The sequence below is a fragment of the Notolepis coatsorum genome (assembly GCF_963971535.1).
Source record: "Notolepis coatsorum genome assembly, chromosome: 12".
Classification (NCBI taxonomy): Eukaryota; Metazoa; Chordata; class Actinopteri; order Aulopiformes; family Paralepididae; genus Notolepis; species Notolepis coatsorum.
The window spans coordinates 42,707,826-42,731,785 of NC_140176.1; the positions used below are offsets into that span (position 1 = coordinate 42,707,826).

Genomic DNA, 23,960 nt, shown 5'->3' on the forward strand with positions numbered 1-23,960 from the left:
TTAACGTTGAATATTAAGCTTGTATTGCCAAATTCAAATTCAGATGATAAATAAGAATGCTGTAACGGCATGATGACAAGCGGACAGAGCAACTTAACCCTTTCTCTGCCACGCTTATGTACATCCTTATACCATCCTATGCCAGCTCTATTTGTCTATGGAGAAGTTCCCCTTCTTTGCAGGGCTATAACTTTTTAAATTGTATTGTTAAATTGACATTACTATGGCCCATTCAACGTCAATTATCTATCGTTCAGGATGTAGGAACGTTATACTTTTTCATTCACATATTCATACTAAAATACGGTCTAAAGTATAAATATGTTTTTATCGTTTTCTGCAGCATTCTGCAGAACGTGATTTATAGCCCTAGTAAATGCATTATATTGATGATCAAATACAGTTTGATAGCGATCGGCGCCAGATAAAAAATTTCAAATGGACGTGCTTCTAGAAGTTACTACTTATCATCTGATGTTGACCGGATGGGGGGGGGGGGGGGGTCGTTTATAATTCCGTGGCCAACGTTAGATGATTCATGTAGTGTGGGTGATATGATCATTAGAGCAGTTTGTATCGAACACGGTAAAAATAAACGCTGAAACTTACCCCAGTCTCCTCTGGCCGTTGGGCGATGAGCGTGGAGCAAAAAGATTCCCATTATGGGATGTTGAAATATGCGATCCATCGCCAGGTTGTATAATAGTATATACGTCCAAATCATGTTGTTTATCGAGTTATTGGTAACGGATCGCTATCCATTGTGTCGAGCTCGAGTCCCGGGAGCTATAGCGAGTGGTCGGACCGAATTTGGATGAGCACCAGTTTCCGTTTCCGGTTTTGGGCGATCCGCCGATCGGCCACCAGATGGCGCTCTTGAACCGTTGGAGAGTTGAGAGGGGATCAACAGTAGATCTCAAGTCTCCGCGGGAGAAATATGATTGCCATCACAGATTTTTTTAAATATTGATCTCAATGACGTGTTACGGCGTCATTGGCAGATTAAGCATGGCGAGGAATGACGAGTTACGGCGTCCATGGCGATTAAAGGGTTAACAACCGCGCACTCTGCACTGGGCTGTCTTTGTTCTCTGCTTCATGTGAAGTTAAATCTACTCTAGAAGCGAAAGTGAAACTTAAAAAGGTGGGCAAGTGAATTTACTTGGTGGAGCCTGAACACAGAGTAACACTGGTATCACAGACTTCTGTGGCAAGCCTAGGTGAACTAAGTATAACTTTTACTACCGTTTGTTAAAAATAAATGACAAGAAACCTATTTTTGTAGTTTTTCCCCCTGTTGTACCAAACTCGTACCAAACTGTGACACCAAAACCGAGGTACGTACCGAACCATGACCCGAGAACCGAGGTACGTACCGAACCATGGCTTCTGTGCACTGTTACACCCCTATTCAATGTTATAGCCACGTTGTCTTTCAAACTCATTTGGTCGTGGACGTCCGTATTTGGTACAGAGTTTGGCTCTCTGAGGCAGAGTCGTTTAGCAGGCTGTGACGTACAGGCGTAGAGACAGCTCTGCGCAGGAGTGTGTGCCACAAATCACACACAACTCCAAGAGACAGGATAGACACAGAAAGAATTTCACTAAAACGCAGAAAAGTACACACATGGATGCATGCAGATACACAAACACGCACATGCACATTGCACACACACACACCTCTGTCAATATATAAACTCACCCAGTGATCATCTTGGTTGTCATGGAGGTTATCAGGTGCCAGAGATGCCTCAGAAACCGAGCATTGAAAGCTAAACTGTACAGAAGTCTGGAGGGAACAAGAGACAGATTTAAAAATAATTATAATAAATCAAAGGATTTATCGTAATAACCCACATGGGCCTCATAAAACAAACAAGAAGAATTATAGAGCTATTCAATCAGACTCTACAGTCAGCGTGTGGATGCAGTTCACCACCCGCATTCATTATCATGGGGGTGTAGTTCTGTTCCTACGTGAAACAGCTCACAACAAGGTCTGTGGATTATCTTGAGTAACCGGGTCATGGCTTCTGGAAAGAGACATTGGGTTTAGAGTAAGGCTGTCAAAGTTAACGCGGTATTAAGGCACGATTCTATTAACGCCACTATTTTTTTTAACTCACGATTAACTTTTTAGAAGATTTTTTATTTTTAAACTTTTTACTAGACTTCACTCAGGTGTATTATTGATACTCTCATTGATACTATGTTTGTTTCTGACTCAAAGTGTGTGTGTGTGTGTGTGTGTGTGTGTGTGTAGCGTGTGTGTAGCGTGTGTGTAGCGTGTGCGTGTAGCGTGTGTGTGTGTGTGTGTGTGTGTGTGTGTGTGTGTGTGTGTGTGTGTGTGTGTGAAAGAGAGGGGGGGATGCGAGTACTCAGCCCTTGTGTGGGTGAATGTAACTAACGTTTTTTTCCCCCTATTATTTCATGCACACTTTATTCATTGTTTTAAATTATTATTTTCTTATTATTATTTTGTGCATCACTCGGTTTTGAATTTGATGCAAATTTGCAATGCATGAGGGTCATCCTTTTGTGTTAAATGGCTGCATAAAGCAAGCATTTGTTAACTCTCATGTTGATAAGAGTATTAAAACTTGGAACTTGAAAAAGATCTGTCCACCCAGAGCCTATTTTCTGAAAATCCGCCTAAAATACATACCTAAGTAAATGGAATATTGCTCCACTTCTACAAGGTCCATTTGCATGTTCTTGGTATCTAGGGACATCTATGGACCTCAGTGAATGTATTCCCAGTGTCAGAAATATTGTGTCTATTACTAGGCTTGCTTAAATTGTGATGAAACAAAGGAGAATATGAATTATGATTTGTCTTTGCATCTTTGACAGTGAATAACACCATGCTAATAATGACCAAACATTAAAAACTGCCACTGATCTCGTTCAGTACCTTAGAGATCATGTGTACAAAAATCTAAGGAAATTAATAAAGGGAAGATGATTAAACAGAAGGTTCTGTAGATACAGTACTGAATTCTCCCATCCAGACCAATGCAATTTGAAATATTATTATAGAATATAGATTAGCAGGCTTATAAAGTACCTTATTATAGCCAATTCGCACATTTATATATACATATATTATCTTTCAAATGCCCGAGTTCAATTTGGATTTAGTATCACCAGGCGTGCATAAGAACAGATAATGAAATCTACTGTACTTTTTTATTTTCACCACAGTGAAAAAAAATCAGATCCAACTGTTGCTGCATGCTAACAATAGGGAAGAGAAACTAACTGCGTTTCAATATTTGTCAATAACGTTACATGTTGTGGTATATTATCCCGAATAATAAGAGTTATTAATATAATGCATACATAACTATGAACCTTGAACCCCATAGAACCTTTCAGGAAGTGTAGTTTTGAAAAATTCCAACGCAGATCCAGAGCTCTGGATGTCCGCTACAAAATGGCTGCAAAAAACTACAATTCCCATGATTCAAGGTGTTCCAAAATGGTCGCTTCTCGTGAAATAACATTGACATTTCGAGAAGGAAAATCTATCTAATAACACTTTAACCTATTCCTTTTTTTGATCCACTTTTTCTCCCATTTTCTATATTTTTCTCCCATCCCAATTTCGTATCATCCAATTCAACCCTCCCCTATCACGAACGCTGTTTCTTGCCTCCCACAAGCCGGCTGCAATGTGGACTAAGTCATACATAGCACAAGTCCCCTCCGGTACTTGAGGTAACAGCAGTCGCATCTTTTCACCTGCGCAGCTCGATCTCTCAGTGGCGAGGAGTAACGCGTGGGAGGCTCACGCTGCCCCTGACACTTCCTGATTCTACTGCGCAGGCGCACCAACCGACCTGTAGGAGTCGCTGTCCACAACGCCCGATCCCCACCCATCAGTTTCCCACCCCCTAATACGGCCAATGTGTATTAGTATGAACGACCAGCTAAACTGAAAGCAATGTGGAGCGCTGGGCTCGAACAGGCGAGCCCAGCGTCTCCGCATTCGTGGCGAGCGCCTTGCCCACTACGCGACGTAGCCGCCCTCAGTTTAACCTATTCCTAAACTAACGTATTGATGATCATATACATTATTTTATTTTACCTTTATTTTACCAGGTAGTCACTTGAGATCAAAGATCTCTTTTTCGAGCAAGACCTGGCCAAAATGGCAGCAAAAACAAAAACAAACATACAAAATACACAAAACACAGACAGAGACATAAAAGGCAAAGTGGGGCAAGGGGATACATTTGAGCTGCAGCAAACAAATGCTGTTGTGACATGGTTATGATGTTTATACTTGAATACGTTTGGAAAAAATAAATGCTACTTTTATAGAACAATCTGGAGATTATTGATTTATGACCAGATGTCATTTGCGGTCCGCCGACAGACCGCACAGGCGGAAAAGGTTAAGGTAGATACAAACATTTATTTTTAAGATGCGATTAATCGCGAGTTAACTATGGACAATCATGCGATTAATCAGATTAAATATTTGAATCGATTGACAGCACTAGTTTAGAGTTGATCCTTTGAGCGCCAGAAGCAGAGTGCCATTCAGCTCATTTATATTGGGAGTGACAGCAGATATCTCTACGGCAGATATCTCCAAAACGAGGCAAATCACACAGAAACTATGTGGATGGATAGATTGTACTCTGTGTAAGGGGGTTGTGTGCACCTTTAAGGTGACTTTCTTCTTCGCTGCCCTCTAAGCTAGGATTGTTAACTTTGCCCAATTAACCAGAGGACACACATAAATGGTTAAAAAAAAAGAATAAACGCCGCTGTTAACCAGCATTTCCCAAGAGGAATTTTCTTGGCCTCTCTCCCTCCCCATCTCCCTCTATATCTCCCTCTCTCCTTTATACCTTGTGCGCGCAGAAAAGAGATTAAACGAGCCATTAAGCTTTATTTAGGCGAGGCACCTTCCATTAGTAAACTAGTTGCTGGCGAGGGTATCGGGCGCGGGTCATAAACAGCCCCTCTGGCTTCCTGCTAGAGTCCCATTTAACTTAATGGCCGGGCAGGGAGACAATGGAGGACACAGGAGGAGGAGGAGGCCTGGCCCTCGCCCTGACCCCGCAGCGCTCCTACACTCCCACTGAATTACATGATAACACTGAGGAGGAGGAGAAGGAGGGGGGAGGAGGAGGAGAGGGGAGAGGGGGGTAGCCGGCCATGGCACCAAGGTGTGAAGCTGCTTTGTTCAAGAGTGTGTGTGTGTTGTGTGTTTGTGTGCCTTTTCACACAGAGGGTTAACAACAGGTGACAATAATGTGGTAAGTAAGGTAAAAAAAAGCTAAATAAACCCTCCCTGCATATAATGGAGCCCCTGTCTAAGAGAGTGACAGTATTGGCACCTATAAGGATGCCTGCCCTTAACGGGACATCTCCCTTCTCTTCACACACGAGAGAGAGAGAGAGAGAGAGAGAGAGAGAGAGAGAGAGAGAGAGAGAGAGAGAGAGAGAGAGAGAGAGAGAGAGAAAGAGAGAGAGAGAGAGAGAGAGAGAGGGGGGAGGAAAGGTCAATGGAGAGAAAGAGGTGAATGAGCGACAGAGAAGGAGAGATAGAGACAGGGTGAAAGAGAGATAGAAGGGAGAGGAAGAGAGAGAAAGAAAGAAGAGGTGAACAAGAGATAGAAGAAGAGCTAGAGAGAGAAAGAAGAGGTAAACGAGAGATAGAAGAGAGAGGAAGAGAGAAAGAAGAGGTGAACGAGAGATAAGAGCTAGAGAGAGAGGGAGAGAGAAAGAAGAGGTGAACGAGAAGGAGAGAAAGAAGAGGTAAACAAGCGATAGAGAAGGAGAGAGAGAAAGAAAGAAGGTGAACGAGCGATAGAGAAGGAAAAGAGAGAGAGAGAGAGAGAGAGAGAGAGAGAGAGAGAGAGAGAGAGAGAGAGAGAGAGAAAGAGAGAGAGAGAGAGAGTAAGGTGGGGGTGTAGTGAATGGAATATCATATAATCTAAATACATACTAATATCAATGTCGCCACGTCCAATCTCTTACCGCAGAGCAGCCAAATTTGAAAGGCCCCAAAATGAAAATGAGCCATCAGGGCGGAGTGACAGATGCCCTTTAATAAGGCATGAGAAATGACCGGCGCCGAGCCCCCCGCCATCTGTCAGTACAAGGCCCAGGAGGGGAGCGCAGGGGGGTCCGGCGCGGTGCTCTGCTCCTTAACAGTGATGCGGGGTGTTTGATTGAAATGGGAAACAAAGCACTAAATGCCGGCTGACAGCGTGATTTACGGTTTGCTGGGGAACCAAACCTCCATTTCAATCACGGAATGAACCCACTAATAAAGTCAAGACATCAAAAAAGAAAAAAGGGAAAGGGGGGGCCTGTGCGCGCACACATGTACATGCGCGTGGGTTTTTCCCCAGCTTGATGAATCACACGCCGATCATTTTCATTTCAGGAGTAATGAAAGAATCTGCGTTTCAGCAGAAAACACGCAGTTGTATAATGCAGTGTTCCCACAGACATTGCTAAATCAAGGACTTTCAAGTACTTTTCCAAGCACTATTTTTCATTTTAAAAGGGCATTTAAAAGGATACAATTCACTTTTAACCTCTTGAGCCCTAGCCCTATTTTCAGAAAATCCGCCTTGAGATCACGTGTACAAAAAATCTAAGCAAATTAATAAAGGGAAGATGATAGAAGGTTTTGTAGATACAGTACTGAATTCTGCCATCCGGACACATGCACCGCCGCCCCAAAACTGCTCAAAACCCACCTCTTCAACTTGGCCTTTAACCCTAATTTCTCACTTTATATTTATATGTTGTGTCTGTCCACTATGTTTGTTACTTTGTTATTCCCCCCCCCCCCTATGTAAAGCGACCTTGGGTCTCTTGAAAGGCGCTATATAAAATGAAACTATTATTATTATTATTATTATTATAGAATATAGAATATCAGGCCTATAAATGACCTTATTATAGCCAAGTCACACATCTATGGCCAAATCTCCTCTTTCCAATGGCAGAGTACAATCTGGATTTAGTACCCCTGCCCACTTTGACAACCTAGGATGGTTTAGAGTAGACGACAGAGTACAGCAACTTGCAATGGGCCTGGTCTACAAGATACACTATACGACTAAGGTACCCATGTACATGTCAAAATACTTCCCAAAGGTCAGTGAATACCACAACCACTACACCAGAGGAAGCTCAACAAATCATGTTAAACCCAGATTCGGCTCAAACAAGGGACTAAATACGTTTCGCAATTATGCCACATCAATGTGGAACGCCCTACCCAAAGCTGTAAAGGAATGTGAATCCCTACCCACATTCAAAACCGCTCTTAAAGAGCACCTACGGGAGGCTGCAATTCGAAACTGGCCACCGTAAATGCCCAAAACCCCCACCACCTCCTAATAGACAGTCTCCTCCCCACCGCATGTATATATTCCCTCCCCGCCGTATGTATATCTCTCTCCCACCCACCCCCTCCTAATGTACAGTCCCATCATATGTATATATTCTGTCAGGATATAGGGGTAACACGTAACAGTACTATATATTTGAATACCGTTTATGTCACAAATGTATCAGTACTAAATACCTATATGTCCCTATGCCATAAATGTCATGTATGTTGTGTATGTCATAAATGTCTATATGAATTGAAAATGGGGGACCCTGATGGAAACAAGACGAACGTCTTTCTCAGGTCTGCATCCCCTTAACAATTGTGTGTATTGAGCCGTACTGTATTGTACCCATTCTGCAATCTGTTAAATAAAGTTCTCATTCATTCATTCATTCATCATTCACCAGGCATGCAGCAAGAACCATGAATGAAATCTACTGTAAGTACAGTTAACTTTTTTATTATGTAGATTGCTCTGCCATTTCTCATCAGATTGCAACACCGTTTTTTGCTAGAAAAGTATAGAAACGAACTGTTCTTTTTTATTTATTTTTTTAGATAATCCCAAAAAATAAGATAAATAAAAAAGTTAATCCACAAGTCATTTGATTGACAGAAGCTGGCTTGAGCTGGGTAGTGTTTCTGAATACATTTCCAAAACTCATATTTCACTAATAACACTAACACATTCCCGGCCATTCACGTATATACGTGATTGGGAGCCGACGCTTGACAGGCCAGTTCCTGGTATTGGCGCTGTCTCGAGAATGAAGTTTCCCCTGTTGCACACTTGGCGTCACCTTTTTTATGCTCCGGGCGGACTTTTTTGTTAGTCTGAAGCAAGGGCTTCACATGATCGCCTGGAATACTTTTTGTGACGCAGAATTCATTATGCAGTAAAGGAATATGGCATCAGCCAATGGACATATGATCTAGCAGATGGCGATCAAATTACTGGAAAATTCTTTTTGGAATCCAACCGGCCACAGGTAAGCGCAATTTGACGTCAATTTCAGCTTGATCGGGCAAGGATTTAATAGCCATCCCCCTGCTCATCCTATGTTGTGGTAATAACGAATGCCGTTATTGGTAATCAATAATCAAAAACGACTTCCCCCACCCCCACCCTTTCATGCATTCATGAGGGAACATAATACCAATCATATGCATTTGGATTTTTAACTCTAGCTTGTGTAGGGACGAAACGCCAATCGATTTAACGTTATTAGCTTAGCGCCTTATAAATAGCTTTGCAGGAATTATCCCAGATCATTCCGATATAACACTCATATTCATCACGGTATAAAACGGGAACGTATTGATGAAAAAAAAAATCTTTATGGCATATTGAACGGAAGGTTCATACTGTCAATTGACAATGACATTGGATACATAGCTATAATATAAAATATAGGGCTGTCAGTTTATCGCGTTAATTAGATTAATTAATTACACAGCAAATTATCGCGTTATGAAAATTAACTCAAAATGAATTAAAAAAGAATTATTATTTTTTTATCTCATTCATTCCATAAGAACGTAGAATAAACATTTACAGACTTTTTTTTAAATGGTCCATTTGCATGTTCTTGGTATCTGATTCTAGGGACATCTATGGATCTCAGGGAATGTATTCCCAGTGTCAGAAATACTGTGTATGTTACTAGGCTTGAGTAAATTATAATGAACCAAATGAGAATATCAATTAAATTTTATTTTTATTTTTTTTATCTTTGACTGTGAATAACACCATGCTAAAATTGAGCATTGAGAAAAATCTAAGAAAATGAATAAATGGAAGATGATTAAACAGAAGGTTTCTGCCATCCGGACACATGCAATTTGAAATATGATTATAGAATATCAGGCCTAAAATGGTTATGCGATTAAAATGCGATTAATTAGATTACATTTTTTTACTCTATAAAATATAGATTTAGCTCTACAAACAACGTGATGCACAGTGAACGTTTGTTATGGGAACGCTGGCATTCCTAGAATGGGGCCCATCTAATGACTGGCCATTAACCCATTCTGCGCCAATAATGGGTTAAGGCGGGTTTCTCCGCCATGCGTTGTCTGCCAATAACTCCGTACGTTTTTTTTTTTAGATCAATATTTCATATTTTCGTCATGGTATTCATATTTCACCCACGGAGTCTTGGGTGATGCTGTCTCTTCCATCACAACTCTGCAACGCTTCAATACCGCCACCTGGTGGCCGATCGGCGAGTTGCCAAAACCGGAAGTGCCCAAACCGGAAGTGCCCGTCCCATATTTTCGTCCGGCCACTCGGTGATCGTCCCGGGGCTCAATACAGACACTGTCAATATGAATCTTTGCCATAACTCAATAATCAACATGATTTGGACATGTATTAGTAATATACAAACCGGAAATGGATCGCATCGATCAACATCCCATAATAGCGATCTTTTTGCTCCAGTGTGATCGCCTTTCTCCAACTAAAAAACATCTGGAGCTCAAGAGACATTTCCATCACAACCAAGATCAGGATATTTAACACCAACGTGAAGTCAGTCCTACTCTATGGCGCTGAGACCTGGAGGACCACTGTCACAACAACCAATAAACTACAAGTTTTCCTAAACACCTGTCTGCGCCGAATCCTCCAGATTCGCTGGCCTAACACCATCAGCAATAAAGACCTGTGGCAACGAACACAACAACAGCCAGCAGAGAAAGAGATTCTCCAACGGCGTTGGAGATGGATTGGCCATACACTCCGTAAACCATCCCTGAGCATCACAAGACAATCTCTCAGGTGGAACCCCCAAGGGAAAAGAAAGAGAGGCCGACCACGAAACACCTGGCGCCGAGACTTGGAAGATGATGCCAAGAAGATGGGACACACCTGGGGCCAGCTTGAGAGGTTGGCTCAGGATCGGGATGCTTGGAGAACCCTTGTTGACGGCCTATGCCCCAAACGGGGTAAAAGGCGTAAATAAAAGTAAGTAAGTGATCGCCCAACGCTACGAGGAGACTGGGGTGAGTTTCAGCATTTTTTTCTTTACCATTTTCGATAAAAACTGCTCTGATCAATATATCACCCATACTACATGAATCATTTAACGTCGGTCATTGAATTATAAACGACCCCCCCCCCCTCCGTTCACCCGCAAATGACCAGTCATGACGTTTAGGACCATGTACAGTTGACATTTTTAATATAACGTTGATCGGTATCAAACTGCATTTGATCATCTAATATATGCATTTATGGCTATATCTCACGTTCTATGAAATACAGCAGAAAACGATAAAAACATATTTATACTCTAGACGGTATTTTAGTATAAATGAAAAAGTTAAACGTTCCTACATCCTGAACGATAGATAATTGATGTTGAATGGGCCATAGTAATGTCAATTTAGCAATACAATTTAAAAAGTTATAGCCCTGCAAAGAAGGTGAACATCTCCATAGACAAATAGCGCTGGCAGAGGATGGTTTAGGATGGATATAAGCCCGGCAGAGAATGGGTTAATGTGTTAACCTATTGGTAAACAAACGTATTGCTGAAAATATACACCATGACTGCTGTTTTGACAGGGTTAGGGTCTTTACTCTTGGCTACATTTGAGAAAAAATTGTACATTAATTCATAGTCTGTAGAGATGGATTTATGGCGTGATGTCATTTGAAGGTCACCACCGGACCGCTCGGGCTTAACTCATTCAGCGCCAGCGTGTATCTCCATCCCTGTGGTCAATGGGCCACGCTTTAAAAGATAGGCATGTTTGCATAGCTATATCTATATTCTATATTATAGCTATGGAGACAATACTATGGCTCATTTGACAGTCACTATCTCTCGTCCAACATGTATATCATGTATACGTTCGCGTGTTATCCCATGGTGAATATTGTATAGTCTCAGAGTGATCCGGGCTAATTCCTGGAAGCTGAGTTATGGAGCGCTATGTGCATTTAGCAAAAGTCGTTTGCGTTGCTCGCCTAGACACGATACTATTTCCAAATCAAAGGTATATAAGTAAGGGATAATGTATAGCTACGAGGTCATTGTCGCAAAATAATTTACAGACACTGCGTTCTGGAAACGCAGTGAAGGTAAATTATTTTGCGACAATGACAGAGTATAGCTATACATTATCCCGCTTATTACAGGGCTAACTTACTAAGAATATACGTAATTCATTTTACACCAACGACAAGACGAGATCAAATGCAGATGCGGTTGTTCTGTTGCTCCTCTGGCGTTGGAGGAAATATCACAATGGGCTTGATTACACCTGATGCAGTGCAGCTGTGCATATGGTAAAGCTGAGTCTATTTAGGTTTGAATCTCGCAGTGTCAACGTATACATTATCCCGCTTATTACAGGGCTAACTTACCAACAATATAATTCATTTTACACCATCGACAAGACGAGATCAAATGCATGGTGTACTGTCGAGACCTGCCTCGGACAGGCGCTGCACAGCCGTGCTGCGCAGGCTGTGCATGGTATAACGCTGCAAGAGTCTGGCTGCGAGGCTATCTTTCCCCTAACAGCGGTCATTATTGCGCGTTGCCCGTAGCAGCAGTGAATTATCGAGAAATAATTGACCGCTGCTAGCTAGGGGCAACGGAGCGCTATTGACCAATCACAATCAAGCATTTTGGCGAATGTTAAAACGCCATGTAATAATAGGTATTATGTTATGGGGGGGGGGGTTTGTGATGCTCTGATCGTCAGCAACGGCATACGTTTTGGAGTATGTAACATATGATCGTTGCGATCGATGTGAAATCGTTGTAGGATCAAAGTAGGATTGATGTCATATAGTCCTTACCTTTGTTAGGAGGTATTGCAAAAAGAATATTCCAATTGTCTGATCGCGATTTCCAGTATTGATGTCCATCGGGTCCCTGACATGAAATGGGACAAACTATGCATGAAGTGTGCTGGACGCGTTGCAAGGGGCTCGAATGAAGCCTTTCACTTGCCCGGGTACCATTTCTCCACCTGTACCATATATAATGTAACACACAGTGTGAAATAAGGTTTCAAAGGGTAGGCGATACTGCCACCTAGCAGGATTCGGCGGGCATTGCAACCTCGGGGTCTCAGAATGAGTGAAAATGGGCTGTTTTCATGGAATTCCAGGCCTTGACTTTTTTTTGTCAAAAATCTAGCACTTTAAGCACTTCAAGGACCTTGTGCGAACCCTGATAATGTGTACGTAGGAATCAAGGAGAGGTTAAGCGTTTTGTTTTTTTGTTTTGTTAGATCCGCGTCCGGTCGACTCGTCTTGTGTTTATTCCGAGATATCAGCGTCGTTATCTCGGGTCGACTCGAAAATCGCAGCGACCGCTCAAAAGCAAATGAAGGACGGAGGCTCGTCTGCGCTCTCTTTCATCAGAGGCCCGTTAGCGACAGAGTGCTACGTTGGCCAAAGCTAAACAATCAAAGGGAAATTACACCAAATACCTAACACTAAACAATCACACTGAAATTACACCCATAGCCCTCTAAGACAAATACAGGCCAAGTCCAATTAGCAAAACCAATCAAAATCAAATCAATTTACGCACACAGGGACAGGGACTATTGTGGTTCTTTAAAGTTGTCTTCTGAATAGCAGTGGGGGGGGGGGGGGGCAGTTTTCATGAGATACTGTACACATTTATTAAAGGCATTGCGCCGGGCCGACTGGCAAACCTATTTTTTAAGAGCAGTAAATCAGGGACGGGATGCAATTTGCTCCCCTTAGCCTCTTGTAAAGCTATCCCGTCCACTCCTACAGTGATTAATCTTTCTCAGTGAGCTAATTATTTTGTACAGATATCCAATAATGATGGAAGACGAAGGGTAAGAGTTATGGTAAAAGCGGCAGGACAGAGAGGAAGCTGTAAAGATTGGGGGGGGGGGACTGAGGAAGGATTTTAAATTCAGTCAAATGATTTCCTAAGCAAATTACAATCACTATAGGGTTGGCTATCCTTTTCCACCTGTTTGTGGGTCTTTAGTTGACTATATAGTAGGGAGGCCAATCCTTGGTGAGCCCTTATTATCCACAGATCACTGGCGTGGCTGGAGGTTAATAGGGGAATTCAAGGACAGCAGTGATGGTAATATCCACAGATCACTGGTGTGGTTGGAGGTTAGTAGGTGAATTCAAGGACAGCCACAGATCACTGGTGTGGGTTGGAGGTTAGTAGGTGAATTCAAGGACAGCAGTGACAGTATTATCCACAGATCACTAGTGTAGTTGGAGGTTAGTAGATCAATTCAAGGACAGTAGGGGAATTTAAGGACAGCAGTGACTGCATTATCCACAGATCACTGGCATGGCTGGAGGTCAGTAGGGGAATTCAAGGACAGCAGTGACTGTATTATCCACAGATCACTGGCATGGCTGGAGGTCAGTAGGGGAATTCAAGGACAGCAGTGACTGTATTATCCACAGATCACTGGCATGGCTGGAGGTTAGTAGGGGAATTCAAGGACAGCAGTGACTGTATTATCCACAGATCACTGGCATGGCTGGAGGTTAGTAGGGGAATTCAAGGACAGCAGTGACTGTATTATCCACAGATCACTGGCATGGCTGGAGGTTAGTAGGGGAATCCAAAGACAGCAGTGACAGTATAGGACTCAGGAAGTGGGTGGGAAGTTAAGCTTAATTTATACTCCAATGGAAACAGAGGCCATAGAGAAAGCTTGCCTCCAAGCACTACAGAGGCTGCGGAGGTAATGACTGGACTTGAGGCGGGACTTCCTGTGTAATCACCCAACCTAGAATCAGTTTTATCAACAAAACAAAGAGCAATCTGTTTCAATGGAGTGCTGGCAAGGCAAATTAACTTCACCACCACCTGTATCATCCAGTCTTGATTATAAGAGGAGGAACATCACTTAATTATTCAAATAAAGATCGTCGTGCAACTATATGCACAACACTGTTTAGCTAGGTCATTATCCTTGTAACAAAGCTATTTGGTTTTGTTTATTTTCAAAGCCATTATTTTTATGGTAAACGTCCCCCTTACATCACAACACGGTTGGAATGGAATCTTTGAACCTACTCTACACGTTCAAATGACTGTTCTTAGGGTTCCTCCAGTTTGCTCTGAACTAGGAAAAACTGGTTTTCCCTTTGATGCTTCCAACACCTGGAATGCCCTCCAACTGTCTGAAGGTTCTTCCTTCTCTTGCTGCATTAAAAGTATGATCTCTGACCACTGTGTGTCGATTTGGTTTTAGCAGATTTTTTATTGCGCCTATGATTCTACCGATGACTGCATCTTGTTTTGTGAGCTTGTCGTTGCTGTAAATGAGGGTAACGTCTAGGGGTGGGACGATACATCGATCCAGATCGATATATCGATCTATTATCAATTATCAAATAGGATCGATGCAACGTAAAAAGATCTATTCATATTGCGATACTCTTATTTTGAAAATCCCCTCGTGAGCATTTCCGCCCGGCTGCAACAACAGTAGCTTAGCGCAGCTCAGCGTGTGTAGACGTTAGACACCATTGCTTCAGAGTCCGCCTATTTTGCCCGAAATAAGTGCCTGTTGTTTTTTTCCCCACAAGGGGTCAAATGCATCCAACATGCTTTCCATCCTCGCCATTCCTTTATGTCCAGACTATGCTTGCACCTCATGGTACCAAAGCACCTCAAAGGCGCTAAAAACAAAATTACAAACATCTCAAAACAAACTGGTCAGACTACTGCTTGACCTTACTCCTAGAACCCACCTCACCCCTGCCCACTTTGACAACCTAGGATGGCTTAGAGTAGACGACAGAGTACAGCAACTTGCAATGGGCCTGGTCTACAAGATACACTACACGACCAAGGTACCCATGTACATGACAAAATACTTCCCAAAGGTCAGTGAATACCACGATCACAACACCAGAGGGAGCTCCACAAATCATGTTAAACCCAGATTCGGCTCAAACAAAGGACTAAACACGTTTAGCAATTATGCCACATCAATGTGGAACGCCCTACCCAAAGCTGTAAAGGAATGTGAATCACTACCCACTTTCAAAAACACTCTCAAAAAACACCTAAGGGAGACTGCAACTCGAAACTGGCCCCTGTAAATGTCCGAACACAACCCCCTCCAATGTACAGTAAATTACCAAGTATGGTCTTGTCAATAATCCAATGTACAGTGTTGTTTGTACAGTTGGACAGTGTCCCCCACCCACCCCTCCTACCCAACCCTTGTCGTGTATGTCATATTATGTTATGATGAATTGAAAATGGGGGACCCTGATGTAAACAAGACGAAAGTCTTTCTCTGGTCTGCATCCCCTTAACAATTGTATGTATTGAGCTGTACTGTACTGTAGTCTGTACCCATTCTGCAATCTGTTAATAAAGTTTTCAATCAATCAATTCAATCAATCCACGTCGCGTTAAATACTGAAATTAACGTTGCGTTAGCGTGAGCTAACTAAGCTAAGCTGATAGAGCGATAGAGAAAACAGCAGAGGTCCACTAGGGACTGGGAAGGGGGGGGGGGTTACTGCATTCTCGAGATAGCCCCACTAAACAGGATCTGGCCGGTACTGCACCTTCTGACTCCCAATATGCCTTTTCCAGCCAAAATACAGCGCTGTGATAGGATATTAATATCGGGGGGGGAAAGAAAAACGAACCAAAAACAGTGAACAGGAAGTCTATTTGTATTAAAAACAAAAGATTGTTTTTCATTTAAATGTCTGGAAGCGATCAAAAAAAAAAAGTCAAATGATATTTCCATTGCCTTTTTTTTTGTTGATTTAAATGTTACCGATTGTGTTAAATGGGCATATAATATCGTCTCATATCGATCGCAGGCACCTGAATCGAATCGTATCGTATCGTGGCAGACTGATATCGGAAAATATCGTATCGTTGTCCAAAGAATCGATATCGTATCGTATCGTGATGAAACTGGTGATTCCCACCCCTAGTAACGTCAGTGTCTTACAAGTTGAAATAAAGGTTAAATGAAATGTTCAAAGAAATTACACAAGAGGCTGGTGTTTTTCATTCAAAATGGACAAAGTTTGAAGGTTAATTTTGAAATCGGCAAGCTAGCAGCTTCCTTGCCGCCTAGAAACAAGGTGAGCCTGGCACACTACTATGACTGAGTGATTTGGTTGTATGCGCATGGTGGTGCACAGAGCACACACGCCAGACCATGAAACCATAATGCAAGTGATCCTCTACAAACGACGGCTTGCACAGGAAATGTGACGTCAGCTTCCTGAGCCCTATAGAGTGTTTGCACCGACATGACGATTTGGTCAGTAACCCGATGTGCAGCCATTATGGCGATAAACATTGACGTAAACAACGGGTGATTGCATGCTGAATTTAAGATTTAAGACCATTTGAACATGTCTAAACCCAAAAAAAGTACAGGAAAACGCATGGAAGCTGCGAGAACATACAGAGAAGGACTTACAGTAGTCGGCAGGAAAGGGCGCGATATTCTCATAAACTCAGACTAATAGGTGGTGAGGATCCGTACGAGCTGGCTCCTTCATCTTGGAGTTACGACCCGACAATTCTGCCTTCTATTGCCTATCCCGACAGCGTGTACCGGTTCCGCAACAGTAAGTGACTTCCGGGTAGGCCTGATTGGCCCCGACAGGCACGTGACGCGGCAAACTCAGGACGCGCAACGAGGCTGCTGAGAGCTGTCGCGCGGAAATAGGCTGTCTATTGCCATTCTCTAACACAAACTCTAACCTTAACCAGCTCCTTAACAGCGCCTAAACTTAACCGTTCTAACCTTAACCAACTCCGAAACAATGCCTAACCTTAACCTTAACCATGCCTAACCTTAACCATAGAAAGAATATTGCCATTCTCTAACACAAACTCTAACCTTAACCAGCTCCTTAACAGCGCCTAAACTTAACCGTTCTAACCTTAACCAACTCCGAAACAATGCCTAACCTTAACCTTAACCTTAACCATGCCTAACCTTAACCGGCGAAAGAATACACGTTAAAAAGAAAATCACGTTAAAAAAAAAAGATTTGATGGGATTCGAACTCACCAACAACGGACCGCGGGATCGCAGGACCACTGCTCTGCGAGGTGAGCTATAGCGCCGAATGAGAGTCATGGCGTATTTGGACGGTTACGTAATTCCGTAAGGGCTCCGCGGAGCGTGCCGCGCGGCAGAGAAAGTTGCGCGTCACGTGCCTGTCGGGGCCAATCAGGCCTACCCCGGAAGTCACTTACTGTTGCGAAACAGCTACACGCATCCCGACATAGTGAACTACCTCGTTTTTTCACCAAGCCCATACACAGATGAAGACCTTAGAATCTTACAAATGTTTGGATGCCTATTCCTACTATTGCCTATTGCCTGGTGTGTGGATGGGTGAGTGAGGCACAGTATCAGCTCATCGATGACATGTCATGTGTATAGTGAAAGCCAAGGTAGGCGATTCAATAACGTTACTAGATCGACTGAACTTTACATTTGAATTTTTTTCTAATAGTCTACTAGTACAATGTTTGGATCTAAATGCTGATCGTTACTTTGGTAGTTCGTTCAGACGGGAGAGGAGAGGAGAGGGGTGTCCGCCTCCTTTTTTGCACTCTTCTCCCTGATTTGTAATAGCTTTTGGCAATCTGAAGTACTCCAAATGCTTTTCCCGGTCCGACCGATTAGTACAGCCAAAAAGACGGCAACAATTGACCATTTTGAGCAACAATGACCAGGAACAGTTAATAGTTTGCTTGCGTTGGATACGTTCAGTATCGCCCAAAAGGGGCGACCTCCGGTTTGATGACGCGCCGTGAAGACACTCTATAGTATGACCTCAGAACAGGTTTTCCTCTTATGGACACACACACACATGAATCATCAAATGGGAGCGTGCACACACACACACACTATTATAGTACCCCCTGAAATTGCCTTTTTTCAACAATATTGAAATGTTGTGTTATATTTTGCTTAATTAACATGTCTTATTTCAAACTAGTGGCAATAAAATATCAAAAACACACAATTAGTTGTTTATTTTACTTCATTTTGTCTGATTGTGTCCATAGATCACAATTACAATACAGAACTTTGAGGGCGTTTTCCCCAAAATTAGTTTTCTTACACGCAAGAGATGAAATTACCCATTTCCCTAGCACCTACACACACACCATACTTTTGATTTATAGTACATTTATACCAAAAAGCCTGGCGAAAATAATGTTTTATGACTGTAGACAGCATTTAGGGGGTACTGTCCCGCCTTAAGCAATACATTTCTTGTACTATTCCTTTACTCCATTTATGATAAATCAGCTTACTAGCAGTAAACGCTCTAGTGTACAGTGAACATGTTTTGTTCTGAAACCAACAGTTTACTACGGACCCCAGGTCCTGTTAGCAGGTGCAGCTTATCAGTGTTCACCCCACGCCGTCTTCTTACGAGAACTGCCCGACTTTTCTTCCGAATGCAAAACCTTGATTTATCTTACTATAAGGCTGAAAGTATCCTTGGGGCTCACTTCTCAGAATGCCCGTACATTGAAATCAATGTACTAGGTGTAGCTGTACAGAGATTTAACACAGATGGACATAGATAACATTTCCCTCACATAGTGTATCGCTCTCTGTGTTGAATTGCAACACACACATACACCCCATCAACTGGTAGCTTCCTGGTCCTGCTGAGTAATAATTAACCAGTGGTGGAGGTGACTGTCTGTAAAGCTGAGTGAGGACAACCTTCCGTCAGTCAGAGTGACTCCATCCCCCCCCCCCCCCCTCTTGACATCCTGGTCCTAATGTAATCAGCCTGAGAAGTCCTAATTGCCCCCATCCAGGACTGACAGCTCCCCTGACATCCCTCCTTCCTCTGCCGGTTGTAAATGCCAGTGGGCGCGGACCAGATAACTGCCTGCCTCGCTGTGCGGTTATTTACATTGCTGCTTACAGCACGAAAAGGCATAAAGCAACCGTTCCCCCCTCTATCAGAGAGGCCTGTACACACGCTCGTTCCGACACTAGGTCAATCTCGAAAAAGCAAATGTATAGCGTCATAAAATACATAATCCTAATGGCCGCTCGCTCCATGACATTGGTTGATTGAAAATCCCTTCGCCCCTTTCAATGCGAGCCGCGCCTGGTTTGCGTTGAGTGGATAAGAAAATAACGATCACCCGACGATTGCATAGTGTTCGGCACATCTTCTATTTCATAACACCGTCTTGTCACTTGCACCTTTCAAGCACAAGCAAGGCTGCTACAATACATGTAAATTGCTTTAATCGAGAGAAAATCCAAGCCGACCTAATCTTTGTATCAGTGAACGGCATCTTACCTGCGTATTAACCTCTTAACTCATCCCCCGTCAACAACGAGTTTACTCGTTATTGGGCGCCATGCGTTGAACGAAAAAAAAAAAAAACGCAAACAAATAAATAAATAAAATAATAATTATTGATATTTTTTTTATTATTGATCGATAGATATAAAAAAATGGGTGATTTAGAGAAAGGGTTGTTGGTAGCGGAGGGACAGTTGAAACAAAATCTCACCAAATAACTTGAGGCTTGTAACTCAATTAACACTTTAATCGCCATGGGTTAAATTCATAATTTACCATCCCTCGCCAGCTCTATTTGTCTATGGAGAAGTTCCCCTTCTTTGCAGGGCTATAACTTTTTAAATTCTATTGCTAAATTGCCATTATTATGGCCCATTCAATGTCCTATATGTATTGTTCAGGGTGTAGCAACGTTAAACTTTTTCATTCACATATTCATACTAAAATATGGTCTAAAGTATAAGTATGTTTTTATCGTTTTCTGCAGCTTTCTCCAGAACTTGATTTATAGCTCCAAATGCATTATATTGATGATGAAATACAGTTTGATAGCAAACGGCGCGAGATAAAAAATTTCAACTGGACGTGGTTCTAGAAGTTACTGCGTATCATCTGATGATGACCGGATGGGCGGGGGATCGTTTATAATTCCGTGGGCAGCGTTAGATGATTCATCCAGAGTGGGTCATATGTTCATCATAGCAGTTTATATGGAACACGTTAGAATATAACGCTGAATCTTACCGTGGCTTCCTCGCGCCGCTGGCAGATGAGCGTGGAACAGAATTTTTTCTATTATGGGATGGAGAAATGCCCGATCCATTTCCAGGTTGTATAATAGTATATACGTCCAAATCATGTTGTTTTTTCGAGTTATTTGCACCGATCGATGTTCACTGTATCAAGACGGAGTCTCTCTAACGATAGCGAGTGCCCGGACCACATATGGATGAGCACTTCCGGTTCAAAGGCTCATTTCCGGTTTGGTGATCTGCCGATCGGCCACCAGATGGCGCTCTTGAACCGCTAGAGAGTTGAGTGGAGCTTTGCAGTGTGTCTCAGGGCTCCGGAAAGGAAATATGATTTCGATGACAGATTTTTGAAATATTGACATCAAAGACGAGTTACGGCGTCTTCGGCAGAATGAGCATGGCTAGGAATGACGTCTTAACTCGTCCCCGGCGATCATAGTGTTAAAGTATGAGTATAATTGTATTCTTTCGCAGAAGGTTGAGTTTGGATTGTTTAGGGCCAGGCAGAATTACTTTTGAATCTGGGGACAAAGCCGGTAAGTTGCTGGCCAGGTATATTAAACACAAGGAGTCATCATCCACTATTTCGGCTATCCAGGTACGGGGGGAGCCCTCGTGACTAAGGCCAATGATATTAACAATGCTTTTAAAGAATTCTACATGGGTCTTTACACTTCCTCTTCCACGGCAACACAGCAGGAAATTCCTTTATTTTTTAACTGGTTGGATCTCCCTACTTAGATGCGGGTCAATGTGAGTTCCTGGATGCCCCAATAACAGATGATGAAATAGCAGAGGTCATTAGGAAAATGCCGTCCGGTAAAGCGCCTGGGCCTGATGGTTTTACAGCGGCGTTCCATAAATGCTTCTCAACAGAGTTGACACCTCTACTGCAGAGTATGTATACTGAAGCTTTGGATAGAGGCCATTTACCCACCCTATCACAGGCCTTAATATCTCTAATATTGAAAAAAGATAAGGAACCCTCCGAGTGCAAGAGCTATCGTCCAATTTCCCTGATTTCCCAGGATGTAAAAGTGCTTTCCAAAATACTTGCAAACCGTTTGGAAGGAGTAATATCCTCCCTGGTGCATCCTGACCAAGTTGGGTTTATTCGCAAAAGAAATTCGGCTGATAACGTCAGACGCCTTATCAATGTAATGTGGGCAGTCAGTAACGATAATGAACCAACTGCCGCCATTTCACTGGACGCTGAAAAGGCGTTTGATAGCGTAGAATGGGATTACTTATTTTCAACCCTGGAGGCGTTTGGATTCGGTCGGACCTTTATAAAATTGGTGAAGCTGTTGTATAACCAACCGGAGGCAGCGGTGCAAACAAATGGGATAATCTATTTCAGTTAGTTAGATAGTAAATTATATTGACCTATTTGTTTACACTGCTTGTGTTGTTTTCACTACCTGTACCCCCCCCCCTCCTTCCCCCATGCTGCTATGATGCCTGAATTTCCCCAAGGGGATCAATAAAGGAATATCTTATCTTATCTTAAAAGGAAAGATGAAATTACCTACCTGGGTTCCATCCTATAGAGGCAAATATTTCCTGTGACAAAATGGGATCCAATGTAATAAAACTAAGTCAACCAACGAACTAGATTCCTGTACCGGATTTCCTCTCTGGTAAACAAGAATACCTTGAAGACTCTAACAGGAGCACTCATTCAAGGGTACTACGACTATGCTTGCACCTCATGGTACCAAAGCACCTCAAAGGCACTAAAAACAAGATTACAAACATCACAAAACAAACTGGTCAGACTACTGCTTGACCTTACTCCTAAAACCCACCTCACCCCTGGCCACTTTGACAACCTAGGATGGCTTAGAGTAGACGACAGAGTACAGCAACTTGCAATGGGCCTGGTCTACAAGATACACTACACCACTAAGACACCCATGTGCATGTCGAAATACTTCCCAAAGGTCAGTGAATACCACGACCACAACACCAGAGGGAGTTCCACAAATCATGTTCAACCCAGATAAAATAATTTTAAAAGTTTGAAAAAGAAAGAAAAAATTATAACTTTTTTTTTAATAAAAGAAAAATCGTCATAACTTAGAAATGAGATTACATAGGTCTATGAATCGATATCGCGATTCTGTTTCGATTAATTGCCCAGCCCTACAGTGTGTACAGTAAGTTAGCTTGGTGATCATCATTGTGATGTAGGCTAAGCTGGCTAGCTACTGTTAGCATACAAGCTTTTACAAACACTGTAGCCTACTTACTTTTTCATCCACAACTTTTTTTCTGATCCAGATGCATAAGTCCACTTCTTCATGTTGCTCAGTTGCTGGTTTATACTTCGGTCCTAATGTTGGCGCAAAGTTTAATTTAGCCTGCCCTACTGTGTTACAGCTGTACAGCTTACTAAACTATCCTTGCTCTTTCAATGCTGCACACAGTCAAAACAGTCCAGCTGCAGCTCCGTAGGTTAGGTTTAGCTCGGGCCAATCTCAAGTTTCTCAAGTTTCTTTATTAGTTGTCATACAGAAGTACAGAATACTTTTATACAAAATGCTTCTTTCTGTTACATTTTGTATAAAAGTATTCTGTACTTCTGTATGACAACTAATAAAGAAACTTGAGATTGGCCCCAGCTAAACCTAACCTACGGACCTGCAGCTGGACCCGTTTTGACTCTGCAATGCAGCAACCTCTGATTGGATTTTCAAGGCTGCCAATCATATTCAACCTCCGTGTATTGGATGTCAAGGGCTGTCAATCATTCAATCCCCCATTCAATGGCAAGAGTTTAACTGCACAGACCGTGCTTAGATGACGTTAATAGCCTATTTTGATTGGCTATTATTTATTATTTATTTAATCCTGGGTCAACCTGTGCAGCCATCTGCACGAATATACTGCAGTCATTACTGCAGTGCAGACCTGCTCAGAGCTGTCAATTTTGGCCATTTTTGAAGAAAGAAAAAATGCACTGAAATTTTTTTTATATAATAAATAATAAATAATAATAATAATAATAATAATAATAATAATAATAATAATAATAATAATAATAATAATAATAATAATAATAAATATATATATATATATATATGTAAATTAATAATAATTATGAATTATGAGTGAATTTGTGTTTCACGTGTTGTCATGGAGAAACCTCCACTGCTGCACTGTGCGGGCACAACTGTGAGCTCTGCGGCTCTGCAGCTGCACGCCTCTCGCTAATCCAGCACCAAGCTCCCGCACCAGTAAACTGTCGGGGGCATTTTGTGCCCCCCTTAAATGATTTTCGAGGGCATTTTGTCCATTTTCACAGGCATTTTGCCCCGAGCCCCCGTTAATTTCGCACCCTGCCCAAATCATTATTTAAAGATGGCTCTTTTCAGTAGCCTGAAAAGGGTATTCGGTATCTAGGGATCCTTTTCCCCAGGCAAATAAATGACATTGTTAGGGTCAACTTTGACCCACTACTAGGTAAAATGTCAGCGGATGTGGAGAGATGGGCTCCCCTTTTCTT

The 23,960-nt window shown here is 42.3% G+C and overlaps 1 protein-coding gene across 1 annotated transcript in view; it reads right to left on the reverse strand.

Annotated features, from left to right (window-relative positions):
• Positions 1–23,960, reverse strand: part of ube3c (ubiquitin protein ligase E3C) — a gene marked incomplete at its 3' end in the record, with an annotated part of 124,468 nt that overhangs the window by 59,832 nt on the left and 40,676 nt on the right. The window contains exon 12 of the mRNA XM_084325633.1: positions 1,703–1,789. Coding sequence (XP_084181759.1) covers positions 1,703–1,789 — 87 coding nt within the window. The remainder of the gene's footprint in view (positions 1–1,702; positions 1,790–23,960) is intronic.